Source organism: Pristiophorus japonicus, chromosome X (genome assembly GCF_044704955.1).
Source record: "Pristiophorus japonicus isolate sPriJap1 chromosome X, sPriJap1.hap1, whole genome shotgun sequence".
Classification (NCBI taxonomy): Eukaryota; Metazoa; Chordata; class Chondrichthyes; family Pristiophoridae; genus Pristiophorus; species Pristiophorus japonicus.
Window position 1 is genome coordinate 38,029,058 of NC_092010.1, and position 17,733 is coordinate 38,046,790.

The 17,733-nt window shown below is 47.7% G+C and overlaps 1 protein-coding gene and 1 long non-coding RNA gene across 6 annotated transcripts in view; one reads left to right on the forward strand and one right to left on the reverse strand.

The window, feature by feature from the left end:
- LOC139241006 (carboxy-terminal domain RNA polymerase II polypeptide A small phosphatase 2-like) overlaps positions 1 to 17,733 on the reverse strand; it is a 35,400-nt gene that overhangs the window by 15,050 nt on the left and 2,617 nt on the right. Inside the window, exons 1-2 of one of the 5 annotated variants that reach the window (XM_070869684.1) lie at positions 6,097 to 6,173; positions 3,990 to 4,109 (exon numbers count right to left, since the gene is read on the reverse strand). The exons of 2 other annotated variants lie outside the window; for them this stretch is intronic. In XM_070869684.1, the coding sequence (XP_070725785.1) occupies positions 3,990 to 3,993 (4 nt within the window). In that variant the 5' untranslated portion in view covers positions 3,994 to 4,109; positions 6,097 to 6,173. Of the gene's footprint in view, positions 1 to 3,989; positions 4,110 to 6,096; positions 6,174 to 17,733 lie in introns of those variants that run through there. 2 more of the 5 variants (XM_070869685.1, XM_070869682.1) reach the window with 2 other exon arrangements.
- The window catches only part of LOC139241009 (uncharacterized), a 42,452-nt gene continuing 31,092 nt past the window's right edge, over positions 6,374 to 17,733 (forward strand). Inside the window, exon 1 of the long non-coding RNA XR_011588768.1 lies at positions 6,374 to 6,886. This is a non-coding gene — a long non-coding RNA (uncharacterized lncRNA). The remainder of the gene's footprint in view (positions 6,887 to 17,733) is intronic.

The window sequence follows — 17,733 nt, forward strand, 5'->3', positions numbered from 1 at the left end:
CGCTGTCAAATCAATAACCGACCAAGTCTTCAAAAGTCTCCTGAAAACCTACATGTTTGACCTCTCCTTTGCTCAGCTGGTCCAATCCTACCCCACCAGTGCTTAGTCTCAAGTTTTTTTTTAAATTTCAGGTGAAGATTTTTGCTGGACTAAAACAGCTTTATATAGCGCCTTTAACCCCAGAGAGTACACCCATCCCATAATAACTCCTTGTAATGCTTCTTCTCTCGTCCACCCTCCATTTAAATAGACGGATGCTCACAGTTCTATACTATCTACCTATCAGTGTGCTACTCGCATTAAATTGGTGGCAAAAGTCTTGGCAATCAGTTGCTATTACGCCAGACGCCACCAGAGAGTGCTGCAGGCCCAGGAGTGAACCCCAGGGCTGTTTACGTACAGACCTGCAGCCACAGTGAATTGCAGCTGCTTCCAATAACAGAGTCCCACATGCATTTAATCCAGCTTTTGTGCACCGAGACAATTTTCTTCACCACATAAATACACTTGAAGCAATCTAGAGATTCTGGGGAATGTCACGGCCATCAAACCCAGTTATTAACCTCCAGTGAAGTTACACTTCTAAATGAGGCTCTTTTTGTTGAGGCTCAACCTCCTCCAGACTCCAACTAACCAGGGTGTCCACATTTGTTTTCCAGGAAAGGTACCCCTGGCATCTGACCCAAGTGCCCATTTTTCATCTGTGAATCTAGACGGTATCAGAAGCACAATCAACTGCAGAGCACTTTTCTCCAGTATTAGGATAGCAATAAACTTTTTATTTCATATACTTACTCCATCAGTAAAACTTCAAAAAGGGAGAATTACTCTGCATTTAACCCGTGCTGTCACTGCCCTGGGAGTAAGAGTGCTTGATGGGACAGTGTAGAGGGAGCTTTACTCTGTATCTAACCCGTGCTGTACTTGTCCTGGGAGTGTTTGACGGGACAGTGTAGAGGGAGCTTTATTCTGTATCTAACCCGTGCTGTACTTGTCCTGGGAGTGTTTGATGGTACAGTGTAGAGGGAGCTTTACTCTGTATCTAACCCGTGCTGTACTTGTCCTGGGAGTGTTTGATGGTACAGTGTAGAGGGAGCTTTACTCTGTATCTAACCTGCCCTGGGAGTGTTTGATGGGACAGTGCTGTCAGTGTTTTATTTCCTAGCATACACATCTCACCTTAAGAAAAAGCAGATAAAGCCGTGTAAAGATGAGGGTCATAAATCCAGCCAGTCCGAAGATTTTTGTACCTTGATCGCTCCAGCTGCCATATCCCAATGATTGGAGTGTCAAGAAAAAACTACACTATTTAAAAAGACACTAGAACCACCAAACAGCAACCGTTTTATTATTGACTGGGAAGCGCTTTGATGCGCCTCTTTTCCTGACAGGATGTGCCGGATGTACCCGTCCATCCTGCTACCCCTCCCTTTCCCCATTGATTGATGGGTCGTTACTTGCTGCAAAGTTAGAATTGGAATAAGCCTACTGCAAAGTCCAGAGGTCCTCAATATCTTTCTCTTCCAATTGTACCTCCTTTCCTGAAGCAATTGGTCTGCGGAGGCCGGCCGCACAGATGCCAGCTGCTCCCTCACCCAAGTGCCCATTAAGAAGAATGTGAGCGCCCAGTGAGTGTCGGCAGGCTAGTCAACCATGGAGAGCATTGCAGCCACACCCAATCCAGTCCCCGTCCTCCCCCAAACACATTTCCACCAAGGGTGATTGGATAGCCATCAGGAGCGAGACCCCTGGTTGGATTGTCCCTTTCACAACCTCAGGACATCCCAAAGCACTTACAGCCAATGAAGTACTTTTGAAGTGTTGTAATGTAGGAAATGTGGCAGCCAATATGCGCACAGCAAGCTCCCACAAATTACCAAGGGGGAGCTGTTGTTCCCTGGCTATGCCCATGCAAGTCGGTGCCGAGGCATTACAGGGTCACTTTGTGCACCCATTTTTAGTGTGTCACATTAGATCAAAGTGCACGTTGACATTCAATCAACAGGGACACAGAGGAGCTTGCCAACAAAATGGCTTCCAAATGTTAGCTTTGAACTAGGAGGATCTTTACTGCAGTTCATCCACCTGCCTGGCACTGGTTCCAGAGATCTCAGCAGCCCCGCCGACACCAATGTGCACACACTGCATTTTCAGGCAGGGGTCAGTGGATGGCAAATCAGGAGCAGAGACCCTTAGCTGTGCTTTCCCTCAGGGAGGCTGGGGCAGTTGTAGCAGGCCTGTCCACTAGCAAGCATCAGCACAACTGAGCAGCAATTGGAGATCTTCCCAGTCTGTATGCTTCTGTGCTGCACCATGCTGTGCATTCACCCACTGAGCCATCAAGGAACCATGGAGGACTTCAAAATGTACACCGAGGAGTGCCAGATACAAGGAGGTGCCAACAACATCCCCACTCACCTACACTCCAAACCATCCAAAATTTGGGCAACTTGAGGAAATGTAAACATCTCTGGTGTGGATTCAACTTTATATTTCAAATCACAAAAGCTGACAACTGTTGACACTCAATACATAACGCCCAAGAATAAACAGGAGATTTGCAGAAAATGCAGCTCTGAATAAGGCCCACTGTGCTCACTTAATATAGGCTTGGCTTGCCTCCATTTTGAAAAGGTTTTCCGAACCAAAAGTTTTCAAAATGGTGGCCGTCAGTCCAGTTTACTGCATGTTCTATTCATGTTCGAGTCAGACTGTCAAAGAATCAGTCATCCAAATGACTTTGCACATCCCTGGCACCCATGTTGCCAGGCAACCGAACAGGCTGGCAGAGTCCCAGGTGACTAACAGTGTTTGTGCTGGCCAGGCTCATAGGTGAAAACTTGGGTTGATGGTTTTTGGCTTCTCGGGGAAGTGTTTATGCCAGAACGCCTGTGCCAGGATCATTTACCCATCAAATATTATTCCAGGGTTGACTTTGGATTAAGGCTTGTTTGCCAAGGGAGGAGGGCCCTTAGCTCCCACATTAACAAGAATTTATCAGGCTTCAGATGCGCCTCAATTAGGGCCAACCTCAATCCCAACCAGTGACTAGGATTGAGGGGTTGCTGAGTTAAGAGGCCTCCCCCTGGCTAAATATTGTCACCCTACCTTTTGGTGATAGTCCTTCTGCAACACCTACAACCCCAGACATCCCCGCCGCCCCAAATGTTGAAATTTAAAATTCTCATCCTGGTTTTCAAAATCACTCCCTATCTCGGTTATCTTCTCCAGCCCTACAACCCTCAGTGAACTCTGCGTTCTTTCAACTTTAGCCTCCTGCACCCTGCAATTCATTCGTCCCACTGTTAGCGGCCGTGCCTTCAGCTGCCTGGGCCCCATGCTCTGGAACTCCCTCCCTAAACCTCTCCGCCTCCCTCTCCTTCTTTAAGACACTCCTTAAAACCTATCTCTTTGACTAAGCTGTCCTAATAGCTCCTTCTTTGGCACGGTGTCAATTTCTGTCCAATAACGCTCTAGTGGATGCTTTCCTGCATTAAAGGCGCTGTATAAATGTACGTCATTTTTGATTCTCTTGTTGTAATAGTCCTGAAAGGAACACTGGAGACTTTGTTCGGTAAGCACAATTAGGTCACTCTTACAAAAATGCAGCCCCTGGTCCCTGTGGCTCAGTAGCCAATCGCACTACACAATGAGGTACTGGGGTCTGACCAGACAGGCCCCAGGTTGCACTCAGCTGGCACAATTTACAGCCCGACAGATGGAGAGAGAAAAAACCCCACAAACAGCCAGAGTTCCCGTCCCGGATTGTTGTCCAGTGACCCCCGACTGGAAAAGGGGCGTGTGGACATTGGGCAGGAACAAAAGCAGACTCAGATGCAATGCCCCGGCAGTCAAATACCCTGCCTAGGCTCACCATCTTGGCTTTACACATTCAGAAATGGACACTGGGGGGGCAGGCTGCTGGGACCTGTGGTACTGAACTCCAGTCTGAGGACCGACCCCCCCCACCCCCCCCCCCAAAATCTCACCCATCAGGAGACGAGATGGAAGCTGGATGATTAGTGGGCGAGGGAAATGAAACCAGCACAATGAGCATTGGAGAGACACCCGCCCGCCATCCAGAAGAGTGAAGTGTCATCACTTGGTTCCTGAGGAAAGAGGGAAAAAAATGGAGATGTTAAAAAAGGAGCCAGGTTCCTGCTTCGGATTGCCATCCAGGTCACCTCCATTGGAAAGAGCGTGTGTGCCTGGACATCAAGTGGAGCACAGCATTAAATAGCCTGGCAGCACTCGGGGTGACCACCAACATTTACTTAGATGTGGTCACCTAGTGCCCATGGGGGCACATAGCCAGTGACTGCGAGGAGAGCAGCTTTACGGCAGCATTCTCTCAATCTTCCTATTGTAAACCTTTTCCCAACAAGGTCTCGAACAGGAGAATTAAAACCAGCGCTCCAGAAAGGAGCACTTCAAGCGCTCAGCTCTCTCCACTTGTGTCCCAAATGCCAAAGTGCCCAACTTAGAAAAGCAGGTTTCACACACACACACACATACACACCCCCCACACCCACCCTGGTGGGATGCCACAGGACAGTCAGCTGCAAGGTGGTGCCTGCCTTTTGGTCTGGGAGAAATCTGTGTGGAGGCCAGGTGTGGATCCACGGATGGTGGGACAGGAAGGGAAGGGAGTTGGAGAGTTCAATAATAAACTCGTCCAAACCTGGTCTTTACCGCTATTTCCACTTGTACAGCAGGGGTCACTGGATGTCAATCAGCAGCAGGAACCCAGATGTATTTTTCCCCCTCCCTAACCCAGGGCACTGAGGCCAAGCACAAGACCCTTTTACTGCCAATCCAGCTGAAATCAACTGACTCAGCACAGACTGGGGATCAAACCTGGGACATTTCCTGACTCGCAGGGCTCGGTACTACAGATTATGGTGCTTTTACCCACTGAGCCAGTCAGCTGATAAGTCTACAATTGGATACAGCATAGAGTTCAATGCTATACCTCTCCCACTGTACAGAAGCCCAACTTGCCATTCAATCCCACTAGACAGATTCCCAAACCTCTTCCCATTCAATCCCACTACGGCTTCTGATCCAAGTAGTTTCCCCCGATTATTTTTTCGATCTGATTAGTACTTTACATAGAACCAATCCACTGCCAAACCTCAGCAACACCGATCTAATGGCAGTTATGAATAATGCTGCTTTTAAACCAAATTATTGGGACTGATCAAATAGGATGTGGTACAGAAGTTTGCTGTGTGGTTGTTTTGATCTGCAGTTTCTAGAAGCGCGGATCCCAGGAGGTAGTTTGTGCAGATTCCTGTGCGGAGATATAGGATACATAGCACACACACCAGTGAGCCGGGCTATCCTGAAGCGGTCACTAAATTAGTTATTAAAAGGCTCCCATACAAATCCCACCCAATTACTAAAGCATGCATGCACTTAAAAAAAAAACTTCCAGTTTTCTCCCCATCGCTCCTGAAAGCAGGTCGACTGTTTGCTGAGGCACAGCTAAGGCATGAGCTCTCTGGCATCTCACCAAAGTGATCATGTTTCACACGCGAGCCTTGATGTGGATCATCAGTAGGCTATTCAACTGTAGGTGACATCACACTGAAGCCTGATCCTATCCTCACCCAGGAGCAGGAGTAACGGAAGTCAAAAACCAGGGCCCATTGCCTCCCCCGCCACTGTACCATTGGTGCTGACTGAAGTGAACGGTTGCGTCCCTACATCTGCGACCAGCTAACCCGGCGTCCCTACATCTGCCTTAGCTGCGATCAGCTAAGGCGGCATACACCAAGCATCAAGCTGTGGTCCCATTTACAGACTGTGGCATTCAAAAGACCACCCAGTCACAGCAACATTAGATCTACCCCAGTATTAACACGGCCAAAGAAAAATGCCACACAGAATACCATCGGAGGGTGCTGGTTGCCAAGGGCAGCAACCATAATGACTGGAGGGCTGCATTTGTAAAATGCCATAAATTCTGGATATGTTGGACCAATGGAGAAGCTGCACCCCTCCTCCCGCCATGCCCACTGGGTGGAAGAATCTCCCCCAGCAAGGTTACTCCTACTTTGCCTCCCACTCTCCAGAAGGCGTCGTCTCACTTACTGAAGTCCGGGCCCACGCGCTGCGAATCCGCCGCCATTTCCTCACGCAGGCTCGCGCGGGCCGCCGAGGCAGCGTCCTCATTGGCCGACAGCGGCTCGCGCGGGCCGCCGAGGCAGCGTCCTCATTGGCCGACAGCGGCGCGCGCGGGCCGCCGAGGCAGCGTCCTCATTGGCCGACAGCGGCGCGCGCGGGCCGCCGAGGCAGCGTCCTCATTGGCCGACAGCGGCGCGCGCGGGCCGCCGAGGCCGCCTCTCCCTCTCAGGAAGCCCAGAGCACGAGGGCAAAACTTGGTAGCGGCCATCTTAAAGCTGGAGAAAATAAAACAATGCCATCACCTTTTAATTTGATTTGGCATCTGCCCCTTTACAGTTAAGGGAACGTTTATGGTCAGAATTCTTCCGAAAAGATGGGCCTTTGATGCTGCCCACTTTCCCTCTGACTACACTTCATCGAACCCACATACTAAATGGGGATTTAAAATCCTCTCCAGGACACAGCCTTCCATTTGTTTTGGATTAAACTTGATGTTCCGTCATAAAAGTAAAACCTGAGACAGCACCAGTGTGGCACTTCCCCATGAGCCTCAGCTGTGCCGAGCCATTTCTACTGCAGCCACTTGACAACACCGAAGTAACGTCGCCAGCTTTGGGGTTTGATAGCAACAACAACTTGCATTTCTATACCGCCTTTAACGTAATAAACCATTCCAAGGCACTTCACAGGAGTGTAATCAGACAAAATATGACACTGAACCAAAGAGGGCGCCATTAGGACAAGCTTGGTCAAACAGGTAGGTTTTAAGAAACGTCTTATAAAAGGAGAAAGGTCATTCCACAGCTGGTGGCCTAGACAGCTGAAGGCACGGCTGCCAATGGTGGGACGATGGAAATTGGGGATGCACAAGAGATCTTGGAGGGTTGCAGGAGGTTACAGAGATAGGGAGGGACAAATAGCAGGGACATGTAGGCAAGTATTGGCTTTGGCTGGGTCCATGAATGAGCTGTACACTGCAAAACCACAACCCCACACCGAGGCAGGGCAGTAAACTAGCAATCCAAGGACTGACTTGTTATTTGATGACTCTTGACAATGTTCATGCGCGCAAACTTCAAGGACAGGATCAGGCTAGATTGTGATGCCTGCAGTGGTTGAATTACCTCTCCTGCTGGCTCTTACATGAAGAATAGCCACTTGAACGTTACCAGAGGGCACAGTTGGTGCCCGTACCCTAGCACGAGTTAGCACCTTCGGTGTAGAAGGAAAATGGGCAGGGAAATTAATCTAGCAAAATATATTCTATTAATCATCAACAAACCAATACAAAATAGGTTCGAATAAAGCAAGATCCCATGGCACTTATTTCGAAGAAGAGCAGGTGAGTTACCCCGGTGTCCTGGCTAATATTTATCCCTCAATCAACATAACAAAAAACAGATTATCTGGTCATCATCACATTGCTGTTTGTGGGAGCTTGCTGTGCGTAAATTGACTGCCCACAATACAGCAGTGATTACACTCCAAAAGTACTTAATTGACTGTAAAGCACTTTGAGACATCCGGTAGTCGTGAATAAATCCAAGTCTTTCTTTAAAAAGCAGAAATGCATACATTTCCATTCCTGTAGATGCTGCTAAAACAAAAAACACCTCACCAACAAATCCCAGCACATTCTGTCAGTCCAGCTGTACTGGAGACCTCTGCTGCACACTTGGCTTCTCCCTCTCTGTCATATATCACTGTGCAGAACAGTCACTGAGCCAGCTCTTCAGGAGGTCCTTCTCAAAGTCTGAAGGGCAACAGTTTGACAGTAGACCTTGGGTCACCCCCCAGGAGCTCCAGGTCAGTCACACTGGTTGTATGTTGCCGTGCTGTCTATTTTAAAATGTACACACGCATAATTGAAGCCAGACACCACATCTATGGTGGGACTGACTTCAACATAGATTTGAGAGGGGTGTATGTGGTCTAAATGCTAACAGCCGATTCAGTAGGAAAGTGATTGAACGAAATGATTTTATTGAGTCATACCATTAACCCCATAATTAAGTAATTCCAGCAGGTAACATCACTTAACCCAGTGCTAACCTCTGCCTTCTCCCCTCTGTTAAAGTTGTATATACACACACTCCAGAAAGTGGCTACACCACCAAATTGCATTTATATAGTACCAATAACAGAAAAAGGTCCAAAGTGCTTCACAGAGACACAATCAAAATATGGACGCCAAGCCAAAGGAGATATCAGAAAGGATGGCCAAAAGCTTGGTCGAAGAGACGTATTTTAAGGAGAGATTAAAAAAAAGACGAGGGGGAGGTAGAAAAGCGGAAGGGTTTAAGGAGGAGATTACAGAGCTCAGGGTTTAGGCAGCTGAAAGCACAGCTGCCAATGGTGGGGCAAAGGGATGCACAGGAGTCCAGAGTCAGAGTTTATGAGGGGAGTGGTTTGTTCAGACTGGAGGAGATTACAGAGCTAGGGAAGGAATTTAAACACAAGGATGTGAATTGTTTTTTTTTTAAATTGAGACGTTGCTTAACCGGGAAACAATGTAGGTCAGCGAGCATAGGGGGTGATGGGTGAGCGGGACTCGGTGCGAGTTAGGATACGGGGCAGTGAGCACAGGGGGTGATGGGTGAGCGGGACTCGGTGCGAGTTAGGACACGGGGCAGTGAGCACAGGGGGTGATGGGTGAGCGGGACTGGGTGCGAGTTAGGACACGGGGGCAGTGAGCACAGGGGGTGATGGGTGAGTGGGACTCGGTGCGAGTTAGGACACGGGGGCAGTGAGCACAGGGGGTGATGGGTGAGTGGGACTGGGTGTGAGTTAGGACACGGGGTCAGTGAGCACAGGGGGTGATGGGTGAGTGGGACTCGGTGCAAGTTAGGACACGGGGGCAGTGAGCACAGGGGGTGATGGGTGAGTGGGACTGGGTGCGAGTTAGGATACGGGGCAGTGAGCACAGGGGGTGATGGGTGAGCAGGACTCGGTGCGAGTTAGGACACGGGGCAGTGAGCACAGGGGGTGATGGGTGAGCGGGACTCGGTGCGAGTTAGGTCACGGGGCAGTGAGCACAGGGGGTGATGGGTGAGCGGGACTCGGTGTGAGTTAGGACACGGGGCAGCCGAGTTCTGGATGAGCTGAAGTTTACGGAGAGCAGAGGGGATTGTAGGTCGGCCAGGAGGCGACAAAGGCATGACTGAGGTTTTCAGTAGGGGTGGGCTGAGGTAGAGGGCCAAACCTAAACCGCAACAAGAGGGATAAATCCATTATTTCTACATGAAGGTACAGCAGCAAACAGACATGAAACTACCATAACTTAAAAATTGACATTTTAAACGGTCCATGTTCAAATCTAGTTCTCAGGGTCTACACCTGAATATTATTGACCGGTCGGCTGTGTATTTCCAGCACTTTCTGGTTTTATTTCAGATTTCCTTTTAATTTCTGTGATGGCAACTAGTGGTATTAAATATTAGGGCACTGCTGTTACAATTCATCAAGAGGGGAGCAATTTGCAGAGTCATAACAACTATTACTAAACATCAAATTGTGAGAAACCAGCTCGACTTCCCAATCGCTACCCAGTGACCACCACTGGAGCAGGCTGGGCAGGGACAGGACTGGGCTCATTTGTGACGCCTGCCACTGCCAAATCATAGAATCATAGAAATTTACAGCACGGAAGGAGGCCATTTCGGCCCATCGTGTCCGCGCCGGCCGACAAAGAGCTATCCAGCCTAATCCCACTTTCCAGCTCTCGGTCCGTAGCTCTATAGGTTACGGCACTTCAGGTGCACATCCAAGTACTTTGTAAATGTGGTGAGGGTTTCTGCCTCTACCGCCCTCTCAGGCAGTGAGTTCCAGACCCCCACCACCCTCTGGGTGAAGAAATTTCCCCTCACATCTCTTCTAAACCTCCCCCAATTACTTTAAATCTATACCCCCTGGTTGTTGACCCCCTCTGCCAAGGGAAACGGGTCCTTCCTATCCACTCTATCCAGGCCCCTCATAATTTTATACACCTCAGTCAGGTCTCCCCTCAGCCTCCTCTGTTCCAAAGAAAACAGACCCAGCATCTCCAATCTTTCCTCATGGCCAACATTCTCCAGTCCAGGCAACATTCTTGTAAATCTCCTCTGCACCCTTTCCAGTGCAATCACATCTTTCCTGTAATGTGGTGACCAGAACTGCACACAGTACTCCAGCTGCGACCTAACTAGTGTTTTATACAGTTCAAGCATAACCTCCTTGCTCTTGTATTCCATGCCTGGACTAATAAAGGCAAGTATTCCATATGCCTTCTTAACCACCTTATCTACCTTGCCTGCTACCTTTAGGGATCCGTGGACATGCACTCCCAGGTCCCTTTGTTCCTCTACACTTTACAGTGTCGTACCATTTCATGTGTATTCCCTTGCCTTGATAGACCTCCCCAAATGCATTACCTCACACTTATCTGGATTGAATTCCATTTGCCACTGTTCTGCCCACCTGACCAGTACATTGATATCTTCCTGCAGTCCACAGCTTTCTTCTTCATTGTCAACCACACAGCCTATTTTAGTGTCATCTGTAAACTTTTTAATCTTTAAGTCCAAGTCATTGATATATACACCACAAAAAGCAAGGGACCTAGCACGGAGCCCTGCGGAACCCAACTGGATACAGCCTTCCAGTCACAAAAACATCAACCAACCATTACCCTTTGCTTCCTGCCTCCGAGCCAATTTTGGATTCAACTTGCCACTTTGCCCTGGATCCCATGGATTATTACTTTCGTAACCAGTCTGCCATGTGGGACCTTATCGAAAGCATTGCTAAAAATCTATATACACTACATCATACCCCTGCCTTCACGCAATAGCTTGCCGAGACTCACTGTTCAGAGTCACACATAAACCCGTGTACCAGGAGGTCAGGCCCTCTAAACCCGAGGTTAAAGTAATCAGCAAGTCCTTATCCTGCTGCCCACTGAAAGCAGCCAGCCAGAGTCTTGGCTAGACATCAAAAGGAAAACGTACACGACAGTGACTGGACTTAAAATGGGGCTGCTGCCTCAAGATGTCTTATCTGTGGATGACCAGATTCAGAGTGTTAAAAGGATAATTTTGTAAATTAGGATCAAGATTCTGCATTTGAGAGAGATGCTTTGTTCAGGAATTCTACACATGAAGCAAGTAAGAAGTGATTTGGTCCATTGACATTTGCCTCCTCTTGCCCTAAAAGGAGCTGACACACCTCGGAGTTCGGATCCCTCGTGCACTGGCACCTCACTCAAGTGGCTATTATTTACGTGGGCGCCTAAATGGTGAGCGTCAGCAAATTATTCGAGCATGGGTGCATCACAGCCAAGCCTGACCCCTGCCTTCACGCAATCCTTCCAGTAGAACTGCACTTCGATGGTGATCAGGAGCAGGAACCCTGGCTAATTGTACCCCCCCCCCCCCGAGCCCAGGGGCAGAGGCCGATTCTAGTACTCCCACTGTCACCATGGCCCAGATCATACCACCTTCCTGCTCTGTACAGCTCAGGACTATAACATGCATCAACTGATCCATCAGCAGAGCCTCATTAACTGGGATCGGGATGGGTTTACTCAAAAATGCACAATTCATCACTTACGATTATTAGACAGAGAAATATACGCTGCAAATGTTAGACGCCTGCATTTCATTCCAAGGAAAAGTCACAGTCCAGTTGTTAAACTAGATTTTACAATCTGCAGTGGAAATGTCTTGCATCAGTCGACTCAAATCCTCTATTTAAAAAAGCACAGCAGCTCATCAGCATAAAGCACAGAAAGAAAGAACATGCATTTCTATAGTGCCTTTCATGGCATTAGGACATCCCAAAGCACTTTACAACCAATGAAGTACTTTTGAAGTGTAGTCACTATTGTAATGTAGGAAACACAGGAAAAATAATGGAATAGCAGCCATATTCTACTGACCAGCTGTAGCTTTAAGATATTAAGACAGGGATGGATACTTTAATACAACCAGGGACTCTGGAGTGACATCGCTTCAAGTTTTAAAACATTAGCAAAACATAAAGCAGGGGGGAAAAAAAAAAAAGTTTAGCAAATATTTCTGCCAAACTAGTAACTAATGTGAAGGATAACAAATATTTTGAGGGACTCAACCATGCATGAATATGGCAAGGACTTATATAGTCTGAGATGAACCAATTTTACTGGCCACATTTCCTCAGTCAAACGTCAATGCATTTTTTTTTAAAGCAGAAGCTGGAAATATGAACTAAACAGAAAATGCTGGAGTGTCACAAACGGAAAGACAGCTCCACAAGTGCCATACTTTTCAGAATGGCAGGCAGTGACTAGTGGGGTACCGCAAGGTTCTGTGCTGGGGCCCCAGCTGTTTACATTGTACATTAATGATTTAGACGAGGGGATTAAATGTAGTATCTCCAAATTTGCGGATGACACTAAGTTGGGTGGCAGTGTGAGCTGCGAGGAGGATGCTATGAGGCTGCAGAGTGACTTGGATAGGTTATGTGAGTGGGCAAATGCATGGCAGATGAAGTATAATGTGGATAAATGTGAGGTTATCCACTTTGGTGGTAAAAACAGAGAGACAGACTATTATCTGAATGGCAGCAGATTAGGAAAAGGGGAGGTGCAACGAGACCTGGGTGTCATGGTACATCAGTCATTGAAGGTTGGCATGCAGGTACAGCAGGCGGTTAAGAAAGCAAATGGCATGTTGGCCTTCATAGCGAGGGAATTTGAGTACAGGGGCAGGGAGGTGTTGCTACAGTTGTACAGGGCCTTGGGTGAGGCCACACCTGGAGTATTGTGTACAGTTTTGGTCTCCTAACTTGAGGAAGGACATTCTTGCTATTGAGGGAGTGCAGCGAAGATTCACCAGACTGATTCCCGGGATGGGGGGACTGACCTATCAAGAAAGACTCGATCAACTGGGCTTGTATTCACTGGAGTTCAGAAGAATGAGAGGGGACCTCATAGAAACGTTTAAAATTCTGACGGGGTTAGACAGGTTAGATGCAGGAAGAATGTTCCCAATGTTGGGGAAGTCCAGAACCAGGGGTCACAGTCTAAGGATAAGGGGTAAGCCATTTAGGACCGAGATGAGGAGAAACTTCTTCACCCAGAGAGTGGTGAACCTGTGGAATTCTCTACCACAGAAAGTAGTTGAGGCCAATTCACTAAATATATTCAAAAGGGAGTTAGACGAAGTCCTTACTACTCGGGGGATCAAGGGGTATGGCGAGAAAGCAGGAATGGGGTACTGAAGTTTCATGTTCAGCCATGAACTCATTGAATGGTGGTGCAGGCTAGAAGGGCCGAATGGCCTGCTCCTGCACCTATTTTCTATGTTTCTATATGAGGAGGCACTACTAATATGATCATTTAAACAAAGTATAACTAAAGAAAACTATAAATCTAAATGATATAATCTGTGCCAACCAGACCCTATACACTGTGGGCCGCCCCGACCTGTGTGAGACCACCACCGCAGGTCGGGGCTATAAATAGAGCTGGAGCGCCAGGCCCTGGAACATGGTGGCGAAGGTGCAGCGAATGAGGGTACGGGGCTCAGAAGAGGCGAGGGCCCAGGGACAGCACGGGCCCAGCCCACACTGCGATATGTGTGCGCAGTAGGTCCGTGCAGCAGAGCAGGTCTCCAGTCGTCCTGGTTAACCCTTGCCACTGGATAAAGACCTAGCTCTGTCAAGCCCGTGAGGTGGCTGGTGTGCAACGGTCACCCCACGTTAAAAAAATCCACACAGGCATCTTCCACCCCCTCAAGGAGTTCAGGACTGAAATATCGGGTCCTTCATTGAAACATCTGGTGAACTCTCGTGGAAGCAAGTCATCCTCGTTCGAGGGACCGCCTACGAGAGCAACTGGTGGGCACCACAGGATATGTGCCTCCAGCATTTCCTATTTCAATGTGCATCAAGTGCACAGAGCACCCGAGCCTGGGCACGACCCCCAATGCCTGCAGAGAAAGAAAACACCTACAGATCTGCACAATGCATTAGTGTAGAAAGAGCTACTGCACAACAACAACAACTTGTATTTATATAGCGCCTTTAACGTAGTGAAACATCCCAAGGCGCTTCACAGGAGTGTTAGGAGATAAAAAATGTGTGACACCGAGCCGCACAAATTGAAATTAGCGCAGGTGACCAAAAGCTTGGTCAAAGAGGTATGTTTTAAGAAGCGTCTTGGAGGAGGAAAGAGAGGTTTAGGCAGGGAGTTCCAGAGCTTGGGGCCAGGCAACAGAAGGTGGAGCGATTATAATCAGGGATGCTCAAGAGGGCAGAGTTAGAAGAGCGCAGACATCTCGGGGTGGGGGAGGCCGGAGGAGATTACAGAGATAGGGAGAGGCGAGGCCATGGAGGGATTTGAAAACAAGGATGAGAATTTTGAAATCGAGGCGTTGCTTAACCAGGAGACAATGTAGGTCAGCGAGTACAGGGAGTGATAGGTGAACGGGACTTGTGCGAGTTTGGACACGGGCAGCAGAGTTTTGGATCACTTCTAGTTTACAAAAGGGTAGAATGTTGGAGGCCAGCCAGGAGTGTGTTGGAATAGTCAAGTCTAAAGGTAACAAAAGCATGGATGAGGGCTTCAGCAGCGGATGAGCTGAGGCAGGGGGCAGAGACGGACGATGTTACAGAGGTGGAAATAGACAGTCTTAGTTATGCTGTTGATGTGTGGTCGAAAGCTCATTTCAGGGTCAAATATGACACCAAGGTTGCGAACAGTCTGGTTCAGCCTCAGACAGAAGTTGGGGAGAGGGCTGGAGTCAGTAGCTGGGGAACGGAGATTGTGGCAGGGACCAAAAACAATGGCTTCGGTCTTCCCAATATTCAAGAGCAATCTCGGGCTGTAGCCTGGTCTCAGGATTCCACCCATCCTCCTGGTTGGAAAGCATTGGAACTTCAAGTCATTTAAACCCTCGATTGAATCGCTTGTCTGTAATTACTCCCAATACACTACACTGGCAGATCTCCCATGGCATTGCTCAATGAGGCAGAAGATCGAAAGTGTGATCCCAATAAGGGCCGTTATCAACAAAGTGCAACAGGGAGTAGATGTGCGAGATAGATAGAATTATAAAAAGCCTGTTTCACAGGAATTCATTATCTCCACAACTGCTCACTTGCACAGCAATCATAATCTTCATAGAATCATAGAAATTTCCAGCACGGAAGGAGGCCATTTCAGCCCATCGTGTCTGCGCCGGCCGACAAAGAGCTATCCAGCTTAATCCCAAGTTCCAGCTCTTGGTCCGTAGCTCTGTAGGTTACGGCACTTCAACTGCACATCCAAGTATTTTTTAAAATGTGGTGAGGTTTTCTGCCTCTACCACCCTTTCAGGCAGTGAGTTCCAAATCCCCACCACCCTCTGGGGGAAGAAATTTCCCCTCGCATCTCTTCTAAACCTCCCCCCCAATTACTTTAAATCTATGCCCCCTGGTTGTTGACCCCTCTGCCAAGGGAAACGGGTCCTTCCTGTCCACTCTATCTAAGCCCCTTATAATTTTATATACCTCAATCAGGTCTCCCCTTAGCCTCATCTGTTCCAAAGAAAACAGACCCAGCCTTTCCAATCTTTCCTCAGCCAACATTCTCCAGTCCAGGCAACATCCTGGTAAATCTCCTCTGCACCCTTTCCAATGCAATCACATCTTTCCTGTAATATGGTGACCAGAACTGCACACAGTACTCCAGCTGCGACCCAACCAGTGTTTTATACAGTTCAAGCATAATCTCCTTGCTCTTGTATTCCATGCCTGGACTAATAAAGGCAAGTATTCCATATGCCTTCTTAAGCACCTTAACTACCTGGCCTGCTACCTTCAGGGATCTGTGGACATGCACTCCAAGGTCACTTTGTTCCTCTACACTTTTCAGTGTCATACCATTTCATGTGTATTCCTGTGCCTTGTTAGATGTCCCCAAATGCATTACCTCACACTTATCTGGATTGAATTCCATTTGCCACTGTTCTGCCCACCTGACCAGTACATTGATATCTTCCTGCAGTCAGCAGCTTTCTTCATTATCAACCACACAGCCTATTTTAGTGTCATCTGCAAACTTCTTAAGTCATACTCCCAACATTTAAGTCCAAGTCATCGATATACACTACAAAAAGCAAGGGACCCAGCACGGAGCCCTGCGGAACCCCACTGGAAACAGCCTTCCAGTCACAAAAACATCAACCAACCATTACCCTTTGCTTCCTGCCTCCGAGCCAATTTTGGATCCAACTTGCCACTTTGCCCTGGATCCCATGGGTTATTACTTTCGTAACCAGTCTGCCATGTGGGACTTTATCAAAAGCATTGCTAAAATCTATATACACTACATCATACACACTGCCCTCATCGACCCTCCTGGTTACCTCCTCAAAATTCAATGCAGTTAATCAGACACGACCTTCCCTTGACAAATCCATGCTGACTGTCCTTGATTAATCCATGTCTTTCCAAAAGAAGATTTATCCTGTCCCTCAGGATTTTTTCCCAATAATTTTCCCACCTCCGAAGTTAGGCTGACTGGCCTGTCCCTTTCTCCATTTTTAAACAAAGGTACAACATTAGCAATCCTCCAGTCCTCTGGCACCAAACCTGTAGCCAGAGAGGATTGGAAAATGATGGTCAAAGCCTCTGCTATTTCCTCTTAACAGCCTGGGATACATTTCATCCAGGCTTGGGGATTTAGCCACTTTCAAAACTGCCAAGCACCTTAATACTTCCTCTCTCACTATGTTTATTTCATCTAATATGTCACACTCCTCCTCCCTCATTGCAAAGTCTGCATCGCCCTCCATTGTGTGAAAACGGATACAAAGTATTCATTAAGAATCCAACCCACGTCTTCTGCCTCCACAGACATTATGGTCTCTAATAGGTCCCACTCTTTCTCTAGTTATCTTCTTGCTTTAAATGTATTTATAAAATATCTGAGTTTTCCCTGATTTTACTTGCCAACATTCTTTCATGCTCTTTCTTTACTTTCCTGATATCTTTTTTAATTGCACCCCTGCACTTCTTATGCTCCTCTAGAGTCTCTGCAGTGTGGAGTTCCCTTTTTTCTCTATCTTACCCTGTATGTCCCTGGACATCCAGGGGGGCTCTAGATTTGTTAGCCGCACACTTTAAGGGAACATACTTGCTCTGTACTCTCAGGATCTCTTCCTTGAATGCCTCCCACTGATTTACCATCAAGTAGCCGTTTCCAGTCCACTTTGGCCAAATCCCATCTCAGCTCAGCAAAATTGGCTTTACCCCAATTGAGAACTTTTATTCCTGATCCCCCTTTGTTCATAACTACCCTAAATCTTACTGAATTATGATCACTAGCACCAAAATGCTCTCCTACTGATACTCCTTCCACCTGCCCCTCTTCATTACCCAAAACCAAATCCAGAACTGCCCCCGCCCTTGTTGGGCTTGTTACATACTGGCTAAAGAAGTTCTCCTGAATGCATTTTAGGAATTCTGCACCCTATGTACCATTCACACTACCTTTTTCCCAGTTAATATTAGGGTAGTTGAAATCTGCCACTATTGCAGCTCTATAGTTTTTGCACTTCGCAGCAATTTGTGGACAAATTAACTGGTATTTAAAAAAAAAAATTC